The sequence below is a fragment of the Odontesthes bonariensis genome, chromosome 23 (assembly GCF_027942865.1).
Source record: "Odontesthes bonariensis isolate fOdoBon6 chromosome 23, fOdoBon6.hap1, whole genome shotgun sequence".
Taxonomy (NCBI): domain Eukaryota; kingdom Metazoa; phylum Chordata; class Actinopteri; order Atheriniformes; family Atherinopsidae; genus Odontesthes; species Odontesthes bonariensis.
Genome location: NC_134528.1, coordinates 25,173,395 through 25,191,786, shown reverse-complemented (window position 1 = coordinate 25,191,786; position 18,392 = coordinate 25,173,395). Strand labels below are relative to the sequence as shown.

General features: G+C 42.4%; 1 protein-coding gene across 2 annotated transcripts in view; it reads left to right on the top strand.

Annotated features, from left to right (window-relative positions):
• The window catches only part of rab26 (RAB26, member RAS oncogene family), a 127,789-nt gene that overhangs the window by 8,767 nt on the left and 100,630 nt on the right, over window positions 1-18,392 (top strand). The window contains exon 3 of one of the 2 annotated variants that reach the window (XM_075457693.1): window positions 12,158-12,220. The exons of the other annotated variant lie outside the window; for it this stretch is intronic. Coding sequence (XP_075313808.1) covers window positions 12,158-12,220 — 63 coding nt within the window. The remainder of the gene's footprint in view (window positions 1-12,157; window positions 12,221-18,392) is intronic. 2 annotated transcript variants of the gene reach the window in all.

Below are 18,392 nucleotides of genomic sequence, written 5' to 3'. Positions count from 1 at the left end.
TTTATTAGGTACACCTTGCTAGTAAAAGGTCGGACCCCTTTTTGCCTTCAGAACTGCCTTAATTCTTTGTGGCACACTTTCAACAAGGTGTTGGAAACATTCCTCAGAGATTTTGGTCCATATTGATATGATCGCATCACGCAGTTGCTGCAGATTTGTCGGCTTCACATTTACGATGAGGATCTCCCGTTCCACCACATCCCAAAGGTGCTCTATTGGATTGAGATCTGGTGACTGTGGAGGCCTTTGGAGTCCAGTGAACTCATTGTTTATGTTCAAGAAACCAGTTTGAGATGATATGAGCTTTGTGAGCATGATCCTGCTGGAAGTAGCCATCAGAAGATGGGTACACTGTGGTCATAAAGGGATGGACATGGTCAGCAATAATGCTCAGGTAGGCAGTGGCATTTAAACGATGCTCAATTGGTACCAAGAGGCCCAAAGTGTGCCAAGAAAATATCCCCCACACCATTACACCACCAGCAGCCTGAACCGTTGATACAAGGCAGGATGGATGTTTACACCAAATTCTGACCCGACCATCTGAATGTCGCAGCTGAAATCGAGACCCGTCAGACCAGGCAACGTTTTTCCAATCTTCTATTTTTTTATGTGAGCCCGTGCAAATTGTAGTCTCAGTTTCCTGTTGTTAGCTGACAGAAGCGGCACCCGGTGTGGTCTTCTGCTGCTGTAGCCCATCTTCTTCAGGGTTCGACGTGTTGTGCATTCAGAGATGGTATTCTGCGTTCCTTGGTTGGAACGAGTGCTAATTTGAGTTACTGTTGCCTTCCTATAATCTTGACGCGGTCTGCCCATGCCACGTTCAAAGTCACTTAAATCCCCTTTCTTCCCCATTCTGATGCTCGGTTTGAACTTCAGCAAGTTGTCTCGACCACCTCTACATGCCTAAATGCATTGAGTTGCGGCCATGCGGTTGGCTGATTAGCCGTTTGTGGTTACAAGCAATTGAACAGGTGTACCTAATAAAGTGGCCGTTGAGTGTGTTTTCTCTTTGTCACAGCCCGGCTCTAAGGCTGTAACAAAGATGGGAGACAGACGAAAGTTTCCAATTTCAAAATAACGTTTATCAACCAAAATTAACTAAACTAAGGAAACGTGGAAGTCAGTTGTCAGTAATGTATGCATGCCTGAGTGTGTGGATGTGTAAGCGATCAAAAAAACAAAACAAAACAGCAGCCACCCTGGAAGTCAATCCAAGTCAGGGGGTGATCGTAACTGGCAGGAGAGGAGCTTTTAAAACACAAGCCCCAGGTGTAGCTCAATCAGACTGATGAGCACTCCGCCTTGCTCCCTGCAAAAGGGAAGAAACAACAAAGAGAACAGGGACAACTAGTGGAGCGGAGGGGTCGTCACATGTTTAATTACATGTTTGCCTGTTTTTGATGGAAATCTCACACATCCTGTGCCTGTTGCACATCCTCTGAAATAATGTTGTGTGTCTGCAGGGTCCAATAAAAAGGTGACATGTAGAGGCCGTGTGGTAGCGCATGTGACTGGATATCTGATCTTCTTGATTTGAAGGCCCCGCCGTAACGTGGCTCTGATCCTGCCACCCAAATACTTACCTCTGTTATTCCGGTGTCTGTGCTCTCATAACGACATTGGCAGTTGATCTGTTTGGGTAACCCCCTCCCCCCCCAAAAAAGCTCTGAATATCTTTATTTATTGTTGGAGATGTGATTAACCCATTGAGGCCGGGAAAGCATTGCCGCATTTCTACCTTTAAAGCCGGGGGCGCTGTTGCGTTATTCTACCTTTAAGGCCGGGAAAGCGTACACGTCTTTTTTCATGTATAAGGTTGTTTTGCACCAATTATTGACCTCTGCGCCAATTAAATGCATTATAATAGACACGTGAGAGTGTCGTCATGTTCCTCGTGTCATTGTTTTGAAGTTAAGTTTCATCGAACCAAGCATGGAGGACTTTCAGTGGGAAGACATTTCAGACGGTAGTGATTATGAGGAGTTTTTTGGCTTTGATGATGCTGAAGAACGTGCTGACCCAATTGATGCAGATTTATGGCTAGGACATATGTTTGAGGATGATTTTGAAGGGTTTGAATGTAAGTGGAAGACTGACAATTACCACCGTAATCGACGGAGAGATTTCAACCGCACACCAGGGGTGAAAGTCGATTTACCTGCAGATGCCACACCGTTGCAGGCATTTAATCATATTTTTACTGAGGAGCTTTGGGCGCATCTCATTTCCGAGACGAATAGATACAGTGACCAGGTACTTTAGACTCCAGCTCGAGCAAAGATGGCAAGGTGGTCACACGTAACTGTGCCGGAGATGAAAACATTTAATGGAATGTGTAATTAAAACAAAAACCAAGCCCTGGATGAATGACACAATTTTAAAAGCCATACAGCTAAGAAACCACTTGTTTAGTAAATTTAGGAAAAATAGGGAAGAGCAATTGTTTAATCAGTATAAACATCAAAGGAATGAGGTAAGCCAGATGATCAGGAAAGCAAAGACAGGTTTTTTCACTGACAAAATTTCGGAAAATAGAAATAATCCAAGAAAATTATGGAAGACCTTGAATCTTGTGGGATACAGTAATAAAGTCAAGACAAAATTAAGCAATTTAAACTTGGAAATAGGAGGCACTGTTGTTTCTGATAAATTACTGGTGGCCAATAGTTTAAATGAGTATTTTACAACTATAGCAAACACATTGGTAAGGGAATTACCTGATCAAACAGGAGAATATAATTCAAACAATGTACAGTCATATTACCAGGAGAGGGGTGTAGTGGCAGACACGTTTTCTCTGGTTAAGGTCACAAATGAAAAAAAGCTTAAAAGTCTGGATCCCAGAAAAGCAACAGGGCTTGATAATATTCCCACAAGATTTATTCAAGATGCTGCCAAATTAATTTCCCCATGTATAACACATATCACAAACCTGTCTATCGAACAAAGTACTTTTCCAAACGAGTTCAAAAGGGCAAGAGTAATCCCCCTTTATAAAAAAGGTAGCAAAGTTGAACATGGAAACTACCGCCCAGTGTCAATTCTATGTTGTATATCCAAAATTATAGAGAAGGTTGTCTATTAACAAATTAATACGTACAGTGCACAGTGAAAATGAGTACACCCCTGTTGAAAAGTAACATTTTGAACAATATTTTAATACACACACAAGTTATTCCCAAAACGTGCATAGAGTAAGTTTAATACAACATCTGTTCAGCTTACAACAGAAAAGAAAGGTCAATAATATAACTTAAATGACATATTTGTCCATTTTTGTGAAATTATGCTGGTGCAAAAGTGAGTACACCCCTATGTTAAACTCCCTGAGAATGGGCCGTGTTGGCCCGAAATGTCATGAAATGAAAAGGCATTAAAAGGGAGGTCATCGTTGTGCGTTTCATCCTTGCCTTACATTGAAATTTTACATTTTGAGTCTGCACCAGGCTAAAAGAGACGTGTGTGAGATTTGACTGAAATCCTATGGAGAGTATCATGATCTGCTTCAGTAGTCACAGTACATGTTGACAAGCATGTTTCTTTTGGTGAAATTCAGCTTCCTACTGTTGATGGCATCCATACAGCCCCAAACCATGTCACTCCCACTACTATGCTTGACTTTAAGCATGGGGCACTTTTCTTTGTACAAATCACTTTTTACCACCACACAGGCTTGACACCATCTAAAGCAAATTTGTTCATCTTGGTGTCATCAGATCACAGGACATGGTTCCAGCAATCCATATCCTTAGTTTGTTTGTCTCTGATGAGACAATGATAAACAAATTTGCTTTCGATGGTGTCAAGCACACGTCTCTTTTAGCCTGGTGCAGACTCAAAATGTAAAATTTCAATGTAAGGCAAGGATGAAACGCACAACGATGACCTCCCTTTTAATGCCTTTTCATTTCATGACATTTCGGGCCAACACGGCCCATTCTCAGGGAGTTTAACATAGGGGTGTACTCACTTTTGCACCAGCATAATTTCACAAAAATGGACAAATATGTCATTTAAGTTATATTATTGACCTTTCTTTTCTGTTGTAAGCTGAACAGATGTTGTATTAGACTTACTCTATGCACGTTTTGGGAATAACTTGTGTGTGTATTAAAATATTGTTCAAAATGTTACTTTTCAACAGGGGTGTACTCATTTTCACTGTGCACTGTACATTTCTTCACACAACCTTCTCTATGAGTTTCAATCTGGTTTTAGAAAGTCTCATTCTACAGAAACATGTCTACTCTATTTAACAGATTACATTAGGAAAGAGATTGACGTTGGTAAATACTGTGGCATGGTCATGCTGGACCTTCAAAAAGCCTTTGACACCGTCAATCATCGTATTCTTTTAGCCAAACTTAAGGCCATGGGTTTTAATGAAATGTCTTTAGATTGGATACAGTCCTACTTAGGGGACAGGGATCAGGTAGTAGAGGTAAACGGTCTGCGGTCCAAGCCTTTACCTCTTTCTTGTGGTGTTCCCCAAGGGAGCATCTTAGGACCGTTGTTGTTTTTATTGTATGTCAATGACATGAAAGCAGCCTGTGATTGTGATCTGTTTTTATATGCTGATGATTCAGCCCTGATTGTTTCCCATCATGAAAAAGCTGAGATTGAGAGGATTCTCAGTCTAGAACTCCAAAAAGTCAGAGTTTGGCTAGCCGAAAATAAGCTCTCTTTGCATTTAGGAAAAACTGAATCAATTATGTTTGGATCAAATGTCAAACTAAGAAACTCACCATTGTTGAATGTGAAAGTGGGTGATGCAGTAATTACAGCTAAAGAATCAGTAACATATTTAGGATGTATTCTTGATAACAAATTAAAGCTGCGGTCGTCAACTTTTTTTTAGTCATATTAGCTTGAACTGTCTTGGGATTCTGGAAGTAGAATATTAAATAGGCTGTTTAGGAAAAATAACGAAATCTGTAGCTCCCTCTGAAGCCTGTAATCATGCTTGCAAAAACCGAGCGCTCCCAGCTGTTTTTAACCAATCAAGTTAGGGTGGAGGAATCCTACCTGTCAATCACAGCTTGTGCACACGCTGCTGAGCGTGAGTCTGCCGCAGCTTGTGTGCGCTCACACTGGTGTGAACTCACGTGCACAACTTCGTCCACAGAGGGGGAGGGGTTTGGGGGGCGATTCGGAGCTTGTTAGAGGTTGGGGGAGGGACCTGAAAGTTGTATCAGTTCGAATTTTCCGACTTTAGACTCGCAATTTTGAAAACCTGCCGACTGCAGCTTTAAGTGGAGAGGCCATGGCTACAAAGGTAATTTCTAAACTAAACCAGAGAACTAAATTCTTGGCTAGAATCTCTCCTTTAATTAACAGGAAAGCTCTGGAGATTCTGGCAGGGGCTTTGGTTCAAGGTTACTTTGATTATGCGTGCACCTCCTGGTTTACCAATTTGCCTAAATCACTCAAAAAAAAGTTACAGACATCTCAAAATAAACTAGTAAGACTGATCCTTAACTTGCACCCTCATACCCACCTTTTGCCTTCACATTTTGAAAGCCTCAACTGGCTAAATGTGGAGGATAGAGTAACATACATAAAATTGACCATGGTACACAGAATTCTAAATAATCTGGGTCCAAAATATTTTAGAGATTATTTTTCTAAAGTGCAGGAGGTGCATAGGCACTCCACAAGGAGGAGCACTACTGATTGTGTGCTATATAGATTTAAAAACTTAATGGGGAAATGGTCTTTCTTATATTCAGGAGCAGTGTTATGGAATGGGTTGCCTGCTAATATCAAATGTATTGCATCAACAAGCTGTTTTAAGACAGGAGTTAAAAGATGGCTTGGTAGTAGAGCACTATAGGGCTTTGCGTGTGTGTGTGTGTGTTGGAGTGTGCGTGAGAGAGTGTGTATTTGTTTGTTTATTTTTGGTGTCCCTGTCCATTGTGATACATGTATGTTTGGCTTGCTCACATATTCATATACACTGATGGTAACTAGCACATACATGCTGTACATTCATAAGGACCACAATGGAAACAAGCTCCCCAAGCTTTTTTGTGTTATCCTTTTGACATGTTGTACAAGGTTTTCAAGACATATTTACTGACTTATTTATTTGTATACCTTTTTAATGCTTTGTACAATGTCAATAAACAAAATCAATCAATCAATCAAGTATGGGCTCCTTGTGCTGCCAGTACGAAGAGACTACTGGCGATAAAATAAATAAATAATTTAAATATTAAATTAAATTTGATTTTATTACTGTTTTCTAATTGAAAATAGCACTGTTCCTGCACTTGACTTTTTATTTTATTTTATTACTGGTTTTTTTTATTGAAAATAGTGTTGTTCCTGCACTTTACTTTTTACATTTTCTATTTTCGTGAAGGTGTATGTAAATAAACTCAATTTCCAAAGAAAGCCACAGGTGTAAGCTCTCAAATACTTTTTGAATTTTGTTTCTATCTGCTACAGAGGCTGAGAAATCAATCATTTAGTAGGCGTTGACACAATTGCTGAATTTCCAGAAAAACTTCAGGTTTTAGGGGGTCTTTCTGAAATCGCCCATAGGTTTTACAGGCATTCTTTTCCAGGCGTCTTAGGCCTAAATGGGTTAATATCAGGAAGCTGCAGGGGTCAGATTGACTTTTACTCCGTGCTTAATGAAAATTAAAAATTTGCCTCAAAGTTAAACTGCTCATAAAGACCATTTAGATCTGTGAGAAAGGAGTTCAGTGCGTCCTTTCTGTTGTCGCCAAGTTTGTTTTCTGGCGTACAGCAGATGTGAAAGGCTCTGATTAAACTTTAAAGTTCCAACGTTATAAAATCCTATCAGCAGGGAAATATATCAAGCTTATTACTTCCTGTCAACTTGTAACTTTGGCCAAATGTGGATATGAGGACACAGCTTCAACCGCCGAAGTCTCCATGTCCATCACTCTGAAGCGTTGTAATTTGCCGCCCTTAAGTTGATATATTCTTGCAGTTAGTGCAGCAGTGAGTGTTAAAGCAGCGCTTTTCAGCACCATCAGGAATCTGCAGCAGTGACCTTCAAGATAATGAAGAGATGTCAGCACCCTGTAGAAGGGGGGCTCATCCAGACTTCTGCCAGTCTTGTCTTCCAGTTACATCTCCTGACAGAAAGAGATGATGTTTTTTTTTTTGTCTTTTCTTGGGAGAACTTGGTTAGAATTGCTGATGAGATGCATTTTTTTTTTCCCTCAACAGTGGAACAATCTCCAGTCGTACTGCTGCATCTTAGCCCCGCTGTTCTTTGTGTGTGTGTGTGTGTGTGTGTGTGTGTGTGCGCATGCGTGCGTGCATTTAATCATTAGCTATATAGCTTTTGTCAGCTTGAGATGCTGCTGCAGAGCTCTGGGCAGGTAATCATCAAACAAACTTCTGGCACTGAAGGTTTTGTGTGTGTGTGTGTGTGACCGCTCTCACTCCCCTTTTAGAGCCAGTTGCCATGTGATTTGGCCTCGGCGTGTATATTTGTGTGTGTGTGTGTGTGTGTGTGTGTGTGTGTGCGAGAGAGACATCTTCCCAACACTAGATGGATCCTGAATTTTGAATTGTTGACATTTTAAAAGCCTGATATATATAAAAGCAATGCACTGGCCGCTGGGGTTTGATTTGTCACGACAAGAATGACTGAGCACGTGTCAGAGGTGTATGTTTCCACATGATTGCATTATACTGTATTAAGCATTAAGCAGCTAAAGTTTGTACCGCTCACAGTTTTACTTGTAGGTAAGGTGATGATGCAGCCCCAGGGCTCTAAAATGTCTGTCAATAATAGATGACGAAAGGACTGAAGCCATCTGAGAAATAATAGTCCACAGAAAATGGATACTTTTGCAACAAGAAAGCAGGAAAGGTCCCACGTTAGCAGCTGCTTTGCCAAACGGTAAACACGACTTAAAGTTTGAACTTTATCTGACGCGGTGCAGTAAGGTTATTCATCTTTTGACATCTGATGTTGATTCTGATTCTTCGCGATTTGGTTGAAAAATCAGTTCTTGGTTCAAAATCGATACTCAAAACCTCAGCCGTTTTTGAATCGGTCCAAAAGTGTAGATTGTAGAGTTGAGAGTGCAAACAGAGTCAGGGGACATGAGTTGATACTTTGGCTCAGTTTGTCTGTATCATAAGGCGATATAAGTAAGGTTCTTTGAGATGAAGCAGATGTTACTGGTTGGTGATGTGAACTGAGACATTTACAGTTTACCCAACTGTTTTACCAACATTACATGTGAAACAGTCACTTTCAGCCACTTCTTCAGCAGAAAGAAGACTGCTGGATGAATGGGCTGTTCCTCTGAAAGAAACTTCAAAATCGATCTAAAATCGATGAATTTGAGTTTTAAGATGACGAAAAGAGCAACATTTGTATCTGATTTGGCACAGGGTTCTACCCCTGAAACTGATATGGAACTATATGTGGCAGTTAAGTAACCTCCCCCCCCTGAGTCAGAAAGTACTGCTTCCCATTACTTTATGACAGAAACCTGGAAGTACAGTTATTTATTATCTTCTACTGTTATCAAAGTGGATGTTTTCTGTGTGTGTTGCGATGGAGGGCATGAATCGTCATGACAAAGAAAATTAGAAACTAGTTGAAATCTCTGGAATTTATCCCCAAAATATACATTTCCCCTGAACATTCTAATTTAAATAATTTTCTGAAAATATTTTTCAGGTGCAATTAAAACTATAATGCCAAGTTTAGTAGTCGCCCCCCCCCCCAAAAAAAAAGACGTTCATGAGATGCGAGAGGCAGTGAGTTTAGTTGCTTATTATTGTCATCATCCTCAGCTCCTTGAGCAGCCTGGCTCTCGGCTCAAGAACATACTCGGCAGCTGTTTTCAAGGCTGAAATGTTGCAGTAAGCATTAGGCTTGTGGGATTACAGTCAGCTTTGCTTAACAAGCAACAGTGTCCATGGGAAAAGTGTTCATTTTAGTGCTGACTCTAATCTCTGTAATTAGATCAGTTAATTAGCCTCGTACAAAAAAAATGCATGATTATCTGCTTTTTTTGGCAGAAAACTTTCCTTATACCCCAAACACACATAAAAAGAAGGTAAATGCAATGTAGAGTGAGTTTTATATCTTTGTCTCAAAGTAATCTGTGTTTGCCTGTGTGTCTGCACATTTTATGTAAGACGGGCAGGTGTACTGTATATATGAGTTAGAATATTCTGCCTTAGTATCCACATATAGTATGACTGTTACAGTCAATCCATAGATCTTCTCTAAATCTTATTTTAGACACTGATCATTGACTTCTTTTTTTTTTTTCCTTTTTGTGGCTTTGAATCTTAATTTATTTAGTAAAGACTGAGGAATCATGGAAATACATATTGGAGACAAACTAAACTATCTTTTCACTTTACTGTCCTTCCACCAACCAGACTGGACAACATTTGTTGTCATAGTAACCACAAATGCTCAAGTACACCAAGGCAATTTTCTATACGTAAAATGAAAAGGATGAATGGCAGTCTGCATGTTCACAGATAAATATGCAAAGTATTTTAGGTTTAGTTTCTCAAGGACACTGTGGGAATTGAGCAGCCAACCCTCCACAACCTCTCTCTGATCCACAGCCGCAAGGGTGTTAATGAAAAATTTGGAATCCTTGGGTACTCCATGTTGGAACCTTTAGGACTTGTTTGATTTGCTGTGGTCAGTTCCATCCATTCATTTTCTGTACCCGCTCAATCGAATTCAGGGTCACGGAGGGCTCTCGTGGAGAGGCAAGGTACCGGATGGGTCACCGGTCCATCACTGGGCCATTTGGAGACAAAAGAGACAAACAGCCATGCACACTCAACTCACATTGAGGGAGAATCACCGGTAACCTAACATGCATGTTTTTGGACAGTGGGAGGATTCTTGAGCACCTGGAGAGAACCCATGCATACACGGCCAGGACCCACGCATACACGGCCAGAACATGCAAACTCAACACAGAAAGGCTCCGGCCAGGCGACTGTCCTAACCACCAAAATTTTTCTTTCTTTATTTCTTTCTTTATTTTTTCTGTTGGTATATACAATAAAATCTATAGAATTCATATTGTAATCAGTGTAGATGGATTGAAAGTCTATATTCAACATCAGCAGCACATGGTACTCAAGTGTTGTTGAATCAACAAAATGGTAAAACACACTCATGCTAATAACCTGCAACTGCAATAACCTGGGCAACGGTATCAGGACTGGTACCAAGTGGAGCCTTATTTTCTCACCTCGTACATGTCCTGCTCCTCTTCATGGTATTTTAATCCTCTCTGCTGTACGTTTCCATTTTTCCATCGTTTTTTCTGAGCCTGGTAATTTTTTTTTCCTGCACCGTAACATAAATGACATTTCTTAAGTGTTTCAGCAAACGGGACCTACACACTATACACACAGTCCAGCTTGTCGGTCAGCATGGTTTTTACCTTTTTAGCTTTTGCATCACATGATTTCTCAAGCACTTGTTGGGCACCCTGGAGACCGTTGTTATGGACCAGTAACCATGACGACATATCAAAGCAGTGAATGTGTAGTGACTTGCTTCTACCAGCTTCTGCTCATACGGACGACAGATGGCTTTCAGGCTCGTCTTTTTTTTTTTTTTTTTTTAGTCTCAGGGTTATCTGAGGTCCTTAGCTGTGGACGAGGACTGTTTACTTGTTGTTGCTGCAGCTACAGAACGAGCTGTGACAAAATCTGCATGTGGCGTCAAATTTACAGATGGGTTTATAGACGGTTTTCATTCTTGGCAGGTTGGCCTGAGAAATGCCTTCCTCCACACTCTCACAGTTGACCAGTCTCTGACTTGGAAAGCGTCCAAGTCAATCACAGCCTTTCAGCGACGGCTGCTGAACAGCTCCACTGGAGTGAGTCTGGGTTAAGGTGTTGATCTCTGCCACACACAAAGGCCGCACACGAAGAAGGGATTTTTCAGTCAGATGCAAATTATTATTGTTATTATTTGATGAAATTGTTGATGATATCAGGGCTGTTACAAACACAAAGGACCCATCCTTGGAATGGTTGCTTGGAATATGAAACAGTTAAAGGGATTGGGGAGATAACTTGAATATTAACAAACAATTAATCAGAATACTCCCATCCAGATGGCATCCTTTTCAGGGAAGGCATTGCATATTTAAGCAGGACAATGTTAAACTGCTGTACAACACCAAAGACCCTAGAAGTAGTCGGTTCTAACTTTATGCTAACATGGTGGAGGAAAATGGCAACGGGAGACAAAAAATGCTCCCAGCTTTTTGAAAGCAGACGTTTGGACACGTGCCGGATTCAGAGTAACTTACTGGAAAGCACAAACCAGGTAAAGATGCACACGGTACATAAGTATAGGCGGAGTTTGAGAAACGACAACAAAAAAAACCCAGCCGTCTAATAGACAGTCTCGAGATCTGAGCCAGCCACACTGTGTGAAGCATATATAGCAGTGCATTACAACTCATATATAGCGTAACATCATGGTGCAGATATTTGTTTTTTGTGCCCCCTCAACCCCGCCCTAAACACAAGCGCACGCTCATGCGCACTGCATGCATATACGCACGCACGCACGCACGCACGCACGCACGCACGCACGCACGCACGCACGCACGCACGCACGCACGCACGCACGCACGCACGCACACAAACACACACACGCACAGCCACTCGAACTGCTATTTTAACCATGTAGGCTAACGTCACAGGTAACTTGCCACACACTCATCCTGCATCCGGCCTCAGGTCTATATCAGCGTTACCTTACCGCCCCGCCCCCATCAATCCCATTCACAAAAACGGGCAATTCTGGACACCGTTGGACCGTCGACATTTACGCCACTTAAATAGGCATCATAAAAATAAAATTGCAAAGCAGGTTCTAACATACATTGCGATGATCTACTAGTGAAGAAGTAGACGTCTTTCTTTGTGCACTATTGTCTCTTGTGACAGCAGCGTTGTGATGTCGCTCTCAATGTGAAGAAGAGCAAGGGATGAAAATCGTTTTTCTCCCATAGTTGATCACAACCAGTTCCGAATTCTCCGCATAGCAGAACAACATCTCCCTGAAGTAGCAGATCCAATGTGCAAAGTCAGTGCAAGCTGGATCATTTTGTACAGATTTGGATAGCTCTGTTTTTTTATGTTTTTTTTGCAGATGTTCCAGGGGCATTGGCTCTGCAGTAGTGGCTTTGACCAGCTCCATTTCAGCTTCAGCAAGGTCAGAGTTCACTCTGAGTGTCACTTTTATCTCATGCAAAAACTGCAGCACACGCCCGTGCCAGTTGAAATGCTTCTCCGGAGAAGGCTTGTGCGTATGGATCCCATACGCACAAGCCCACATGGATCACGCGCAGTATTTCTTCAAAAACAACGAGGCATGGAACAAACTGAATTCTTGTCATTTGGTCATACAGACCATTAGCCAACGCAGACCACTTCTCCCCTTCCTCACTTATTTCCCTCAGACACTCCGTAATGGCAGAATAGTGACTTTTCACTGATCTCACACATTTCCATTTGCACGCCCACCTCGTCTCGCTGGGCTGCACAACTTCAGTTACTTTCAAATTCAGGGATTTCTGAATCTGAATAAATCTGTGATGGTTTAAGGGTTCTGCAAACAAGGAATACAGATTGTCAATTGAGTTCAGAAAGGATTTCACGCTGCAGTTAACGTTGCAGGACTCCACGAGCACCAGATTCAGCTCATGTGCCAAGCAGTGCACGTACATTGAAGTCATTTGACTGCATGGTTTGAAAATCAGGGTCATATTTAGACAAAAAACTGCGGATTTCAATAAAATTGCCACGGGGTTCCAACCCTTCTCCCTCAAGGTGTCCACGAAATGGCAAGCCAAGTTTGGACAGCAGCCTCACAACATCCACAACTTTGCACAGATATTTTCTGTTCTTTTCAACTGTGGCTTTATGGCTCTGAGACCGTTTAGCTGCAATGGATCCACTCCTGGATGTACTGGCTTTGAAGTTATCTCATTTAATCATGCAGTTCAGATGGGCCTGTGATTTTGCATGTTGTTTTAATTTGTTACTCAGTCTTTTCCAGTCAGTCATGCCCTTTCTGAAGGGGTCCTCTGTGCAATCAGTTTGGAAATGGCGACATGCAAAGCAGAAAACGGCATCCTTTCTAACTGAATACTCAAGCCAATGGTGATTCTTATAGGAGTAGATGGAAAAAGATCGCTTTACACTGCCAAGAAGTTTTGAGGTGAATTCGGACAAAGCAGGCTGCTTGGGAGAAGCTTGTTTTTCACCGAGATCATCTGCATTATCTCCTTGCCCTGCGGTACAGTGGATTGGAGCTGCTCGAGCTGCTCTGCCTCTGTTACCCCGTCATCATGAGTGCTCGTTGTTGCAGTAGTTGAATTAGTTTTCTGACTTACTGTATCCGTTGGAGCATCAGGATATTTTAAAAACCTCCTTATATCCATATTGTTTTAGTTTTATGGTAAGTAGATCCATACGCTTATCTCATTAAGACTAGGCCAGCAGAATGGCTTCAGGAGAGATGTATGCATGAAAGACGATAGTCACGATTTGAGCGCCAAAAATTAATTTATATTTTTAATGGTCAAATTAATTCTGATATATTTACTGTCACTGTGTGTGTTTTATGTCACTTATAAATATTTATATATTTTTTTCATTATAATATATTTTAATGGGGGGGGCAATGCCCTCCCGAAAACTCCGCCGATGTACGTAAGAATCTGTATCACGGAACTTCGATCACAAACCCTCGAATAATCGACCACTAAATAACGCATCGCTGCCTGCTTTGTTCTTCGAAACTATTTATTCTGTGTCGCCTTTCAGAGTAAAGAACTTGCACGCTAAATGAGTTGTTAGAACCGCAGGTTTTGTTAGCTGTTAAAGACCTTAGAGCTGTAGGAGAAGTTCCTGTCACACATTTCATTTGACAGAAACGGCAACACTGAAAAAGGCAGCTGAATTGCCTGTTACATACAGAATGTTCAGTGTCGAGGAGGGTCAATCAAGGGTCAATCGTACTTTAGTGTTGGATAAAAAAGGGACATCAGATCAATCCACCTGAAACTTATATAAATGAAATGGTAGATCTGTGATTTTATAGTGGTTTTGAGGGTGCAACACAAGGAGATGCATCTTTAGATGCATCAAATCGTCTACAGGCGAATTGTAATTGAATACTGAGAGCAGCAAAGGTTCACAGTTCTAACGGAGGCTGTAAGTCAGACTTGAACCTCTATTCATGGGGCGTCCGCCAGGCGAGAGACAACCAACCCTCCGAGGAGTCGAGGATTGAACCCAGTTCTGCACCACAATCGAGTGTGCAACTCGCTGAGGTCCAGTGCATCCGGAAAGTATTCACAGCGCTCCGCTTTTCCCAAAGTATCCTATGCAACGGCCTTATTCCCAAACAGATTAAATTAATCTTTTACCACAAACTTCGACACACGATACCCCAACAATGACAACAATTGCAAATTCATTATAGATTAAAAAAAAACAGACATGAATCACTGTCGTCAGACCCTTTCGGTTCCTTACTGAGAACAAAACAGTCATGATTGTTTAAAGGTGATAGAGAATGGTTGAATGGGGCATTAATCCTTGTTCTGTGATGTGATATGTAGCCCAAAAAAAATTGGTTGGGTCTGTAATGGCTCAGAACCTCCCTAAAAGGCTCTCTGAAACAGCTATGTTACTATGCTGGGTTTAGAATGCGTCGTTTGCCCTTATTGGCGTCGTTTCAGAGCTTATCTGGCAACCTCATTATGAAATGCAGGTAGGTGTTGGCGCTATTCGGTTGCCGTTGCTTGATTGGCTGCCCTTGCTCTCACTGAAAACAAAGCTATAGAGTAATACACTGACTGAAAAGAAAGCTCATCAGAATCAGAATTCGTTTTATCGCCATTGTTAGTGAACAGTGTTCACTAACTAGGAATTTGCTGCGGCGTAAGGTGCAAACATGTAACATAGGATATAATAATAAAGAATAAAAATATATGAATATAAAATGTACAAGGTGTGTACAACAATACACAGTATCCAATATACAGAGCAACAACAGTGCAGCTTCATTAGTGCAATTTTAATGATGGTAAAGTGACTGGGGCAGGTTATGAGGTGATTATGAAGTGTTCATAAGTCCAACTGCAAGGGGGAAAAAACTGTTTTTGTGACGGGAGGTTCTGGTCCGAATGGACCGAAGCCTCCTGCCCGAGGGGAGTGGTGCAAATAGTCCATGTGCAGCGTGAGAAAGGTCAGCTGTGATCCGACCTGCTCTCCCCATAGTCCTGGAGACGTGCAGGTCATGGATAGATGCAGCCGATCACCTTCTCAGCGGAGCTCACACCTCGCTGCAGTCTCTGTCTGTCCCTGTCGGAACTGACCATCTACTGAGCAAAATTCCGACTGAAGCCTGCTCGGAATTGTGCAAGGTTTGTGAAACTGTACTCCGTGAAATGCGCAGAGCAAAGGAAAAGTCGGCGGTTGTATGTACTGGGGATGCTGTTAAAAATAAATAAAAGCCATTGATCACAAGCATTGCTTTCCGTGGGAAGAATATGTAACGATCGTAGTCTGCTTTCACAGCCTTGGAAGGCACACCTGTTCCTGTTTCTCGCCGAAGGGGCGTGTCTGAAACGGGGTGGCTGTGGATTTGGGTGTGGGGGGGGGTGATTGCTGAAAAAGTGACATCACTTTTTCACAAAAACGGATTGGCACTTTTTCTGGGGGATATTAAAAAAAGGGGAGTACTTGAAACAGAGGTTCTGACACTTGCTGGCACTTCGTGTGTACTCCCCACAGCGGGGAGACTGTTAGTTCTGACACCAAAAACGTGAAAAAGAAGCTCCTGTCAGCTTCCATATTTATTGGCTTTGACCAAGAGATGTTTTTATAAATAAATCTGTGTTTGTCTTTGAGAACTCTAAGGCTGCCCCCTCAGGTTATTTTTACAGCCCAAATGTGGAGTCGGCGGGGGGGAATAAATCAGAAAAATAGCTCTACTGTTTAAAAGCAACACTCTGTGGTGGATTATGTGGCCCTCGTCTTGCTCAGAGTTGACTGAGGACGTGTCTGAGGAATTCGTTTGGTTTGTGTGCCTGTCATTAAGGGGATGAGTGGAAGATGGATTGTCGAATTGGGTTGTTAAACTCCCTCATTTTGCATTTAGCGAGGAAAGAATTTGTCATTTGTCACACTTGTACACCATGATCACAGCGCAGCTGCATCAACTTCTGTTCTCTCCACGTGGATCCACGCTGCGTCTTATCGGAGTTCACCGTCATGCTTCACAGGACTGCAGCTTAGCATGACATGCCGAACATGTGGCTCCGACAAATTATTTACACAGACGTCAGGGAGACTTTTAGGAGGGAAATGAATTCGAAACAAGGAAAGCAATACATATTTTTAGGTGGCTGCATGGTTTCTTAAGGTAAATGGGATTATTTGGCTTAATAAACTTAATAACTTTATCATCAATTCAACACGATTTCTCGTTTTTTCACTCCCCTCAATTCTTGGTAGCTGCTCGGCATTTGTCGTTGCACCTGCTTCCAAATTGGGTACAGCAAAATGTTGTTACCCCCCCTCAGACTGAAATTCATGTCTGATAAGCATGCTGGAGGGAAATCTTGTCAGTGCCAGTCAGAAACTCTCGAAAGAGTTCATCACAGTCCTCACATTAGATTAGATTAGATTAGATTAGATTAGATTGTACTTTATTTATCCCACAACGGGGAAATTCACTTGTCACAGCAGTAACAATAGACATGAAACAAGAAATTAAAAAAGATAAACATTTTTTTAAAAGGGAAAAAGCAAGTACTAAAAAGTAAAGTGACCAAAAAGTAAAGTGACATAGTATAAATAATATTGCACATTGTGAAGTTGAAATTAATAAAATATAAATAATACGGGTAAAGAAAAATCTCTGTGTGATTATCATGGGAAAGGCAACAACATGATCAGTGGGTGCATGTGTTGTAAAGTCTGACAGCTGCCGGGATGAAGGACCTGCGGAACCTCTCCTTGCACCGTGGGTGTAAGAATCTGATGCTGAAGGAGCTGTACAGGGACCCCACAGTGTCATGGAGGGGGTGAGAGGAGTTGTCCATGATGGATGTCAGCTTAGCTAACATCCTCCTCTCACCCACATCCTCAATGGAGTCCAGGGGACAGTCTAGGACAGAGCTCGCTCTCCTGATCAGTTTGTTCAGTCTCCCTCTGTCTCTGTCCGTACTGCCCCCTCTCCAGCAGACCACAGCATAGAAAATTGCTGAAGCTACCACAGAGTCGTAGAAAGTCCTGAGGAGAGTCCTGCACACACCGAAGGATCTCAGTCTCCTCAGCAGGTGGAGGCGACTCTGGCCCTTCTTGTAGAGGGCTTGTGTGTGGTCAGTCCAGTCCAGTTTATTGTTGAGATGAACACCCAGGAATTTGTAGTTCTCCACCATCTCAATGTCCAATCCCTGGATGTTCACCGGTGTGAAGTGGGGTGTTTTCCTCCTGAAGTTGACGACCATCTCCTTTGTTTTGCTGGTATTAAGCTGAAGATGGTTCAGCTCACACCAGCTGACACCAGAAGTCCTTGATGACCGTCCTGTATTCCAGTTCGTTATCCTCAGAGACGCATCCAACAATGGCTGTGTCATCGGAAAACTTCTGGATGTGGCAGTGTGTGGTGTTGTGTGTGAAGTCCGATGTATACAGGGTGAAGAGGAAAGGAGAGAGCACTGTACCCTGAGGGGCCCCTGTGCTGCAGAGCACCACGTCAGACACACAGTCATGTAGCCTTACATACGGTCGTCTGTTAGTGAGGTAGTCTGTAGTCCATGCAGCCAGGTTTGGTCCACTCCCGCATTTTCCATCTTCACCCTGAGCAGTGATGGTTGGATAGTGTTGAAAGCACTGGAGAAATCAAAAAACATGATCCTACCAGTGCTCCCGTTGTCCTCCAGGTCAAGCAGTGATCTGTGCAGTAAAAAGATTACTGCCGTCCACCCCAACACCAGGCCGGTAAGCAAACTGCAGGAGGTCCAGATGTGTGCCCAACAGAGGTCGTAGGTGACCCAGGAGGATCCTCTCCATGGTCTTCATCAGGTGTGAAGTCAAGGCAACAGGCCTGAAGTGGTTAAGCTCCTTGGGGCGTGGTACCTTAGGAACAGGAACCATGCAGGAGGTCTTCCACAGGTTTGGAACCTTCCCTAGGCTCAGACTCAGGTTGAACAGGTGCATAACAACACCACAGAGCTGGTCTGCACAGTCTTTGAGCAGTCTTGGGCAGATGCCGTCAGGAGCACGGGGCCTTCCTTGCCTTGATCTTTCTGAGTTGACTCCTCACTTGATCATCTGTTATGGAGAGGGGGGTGAGGGGTGACTCG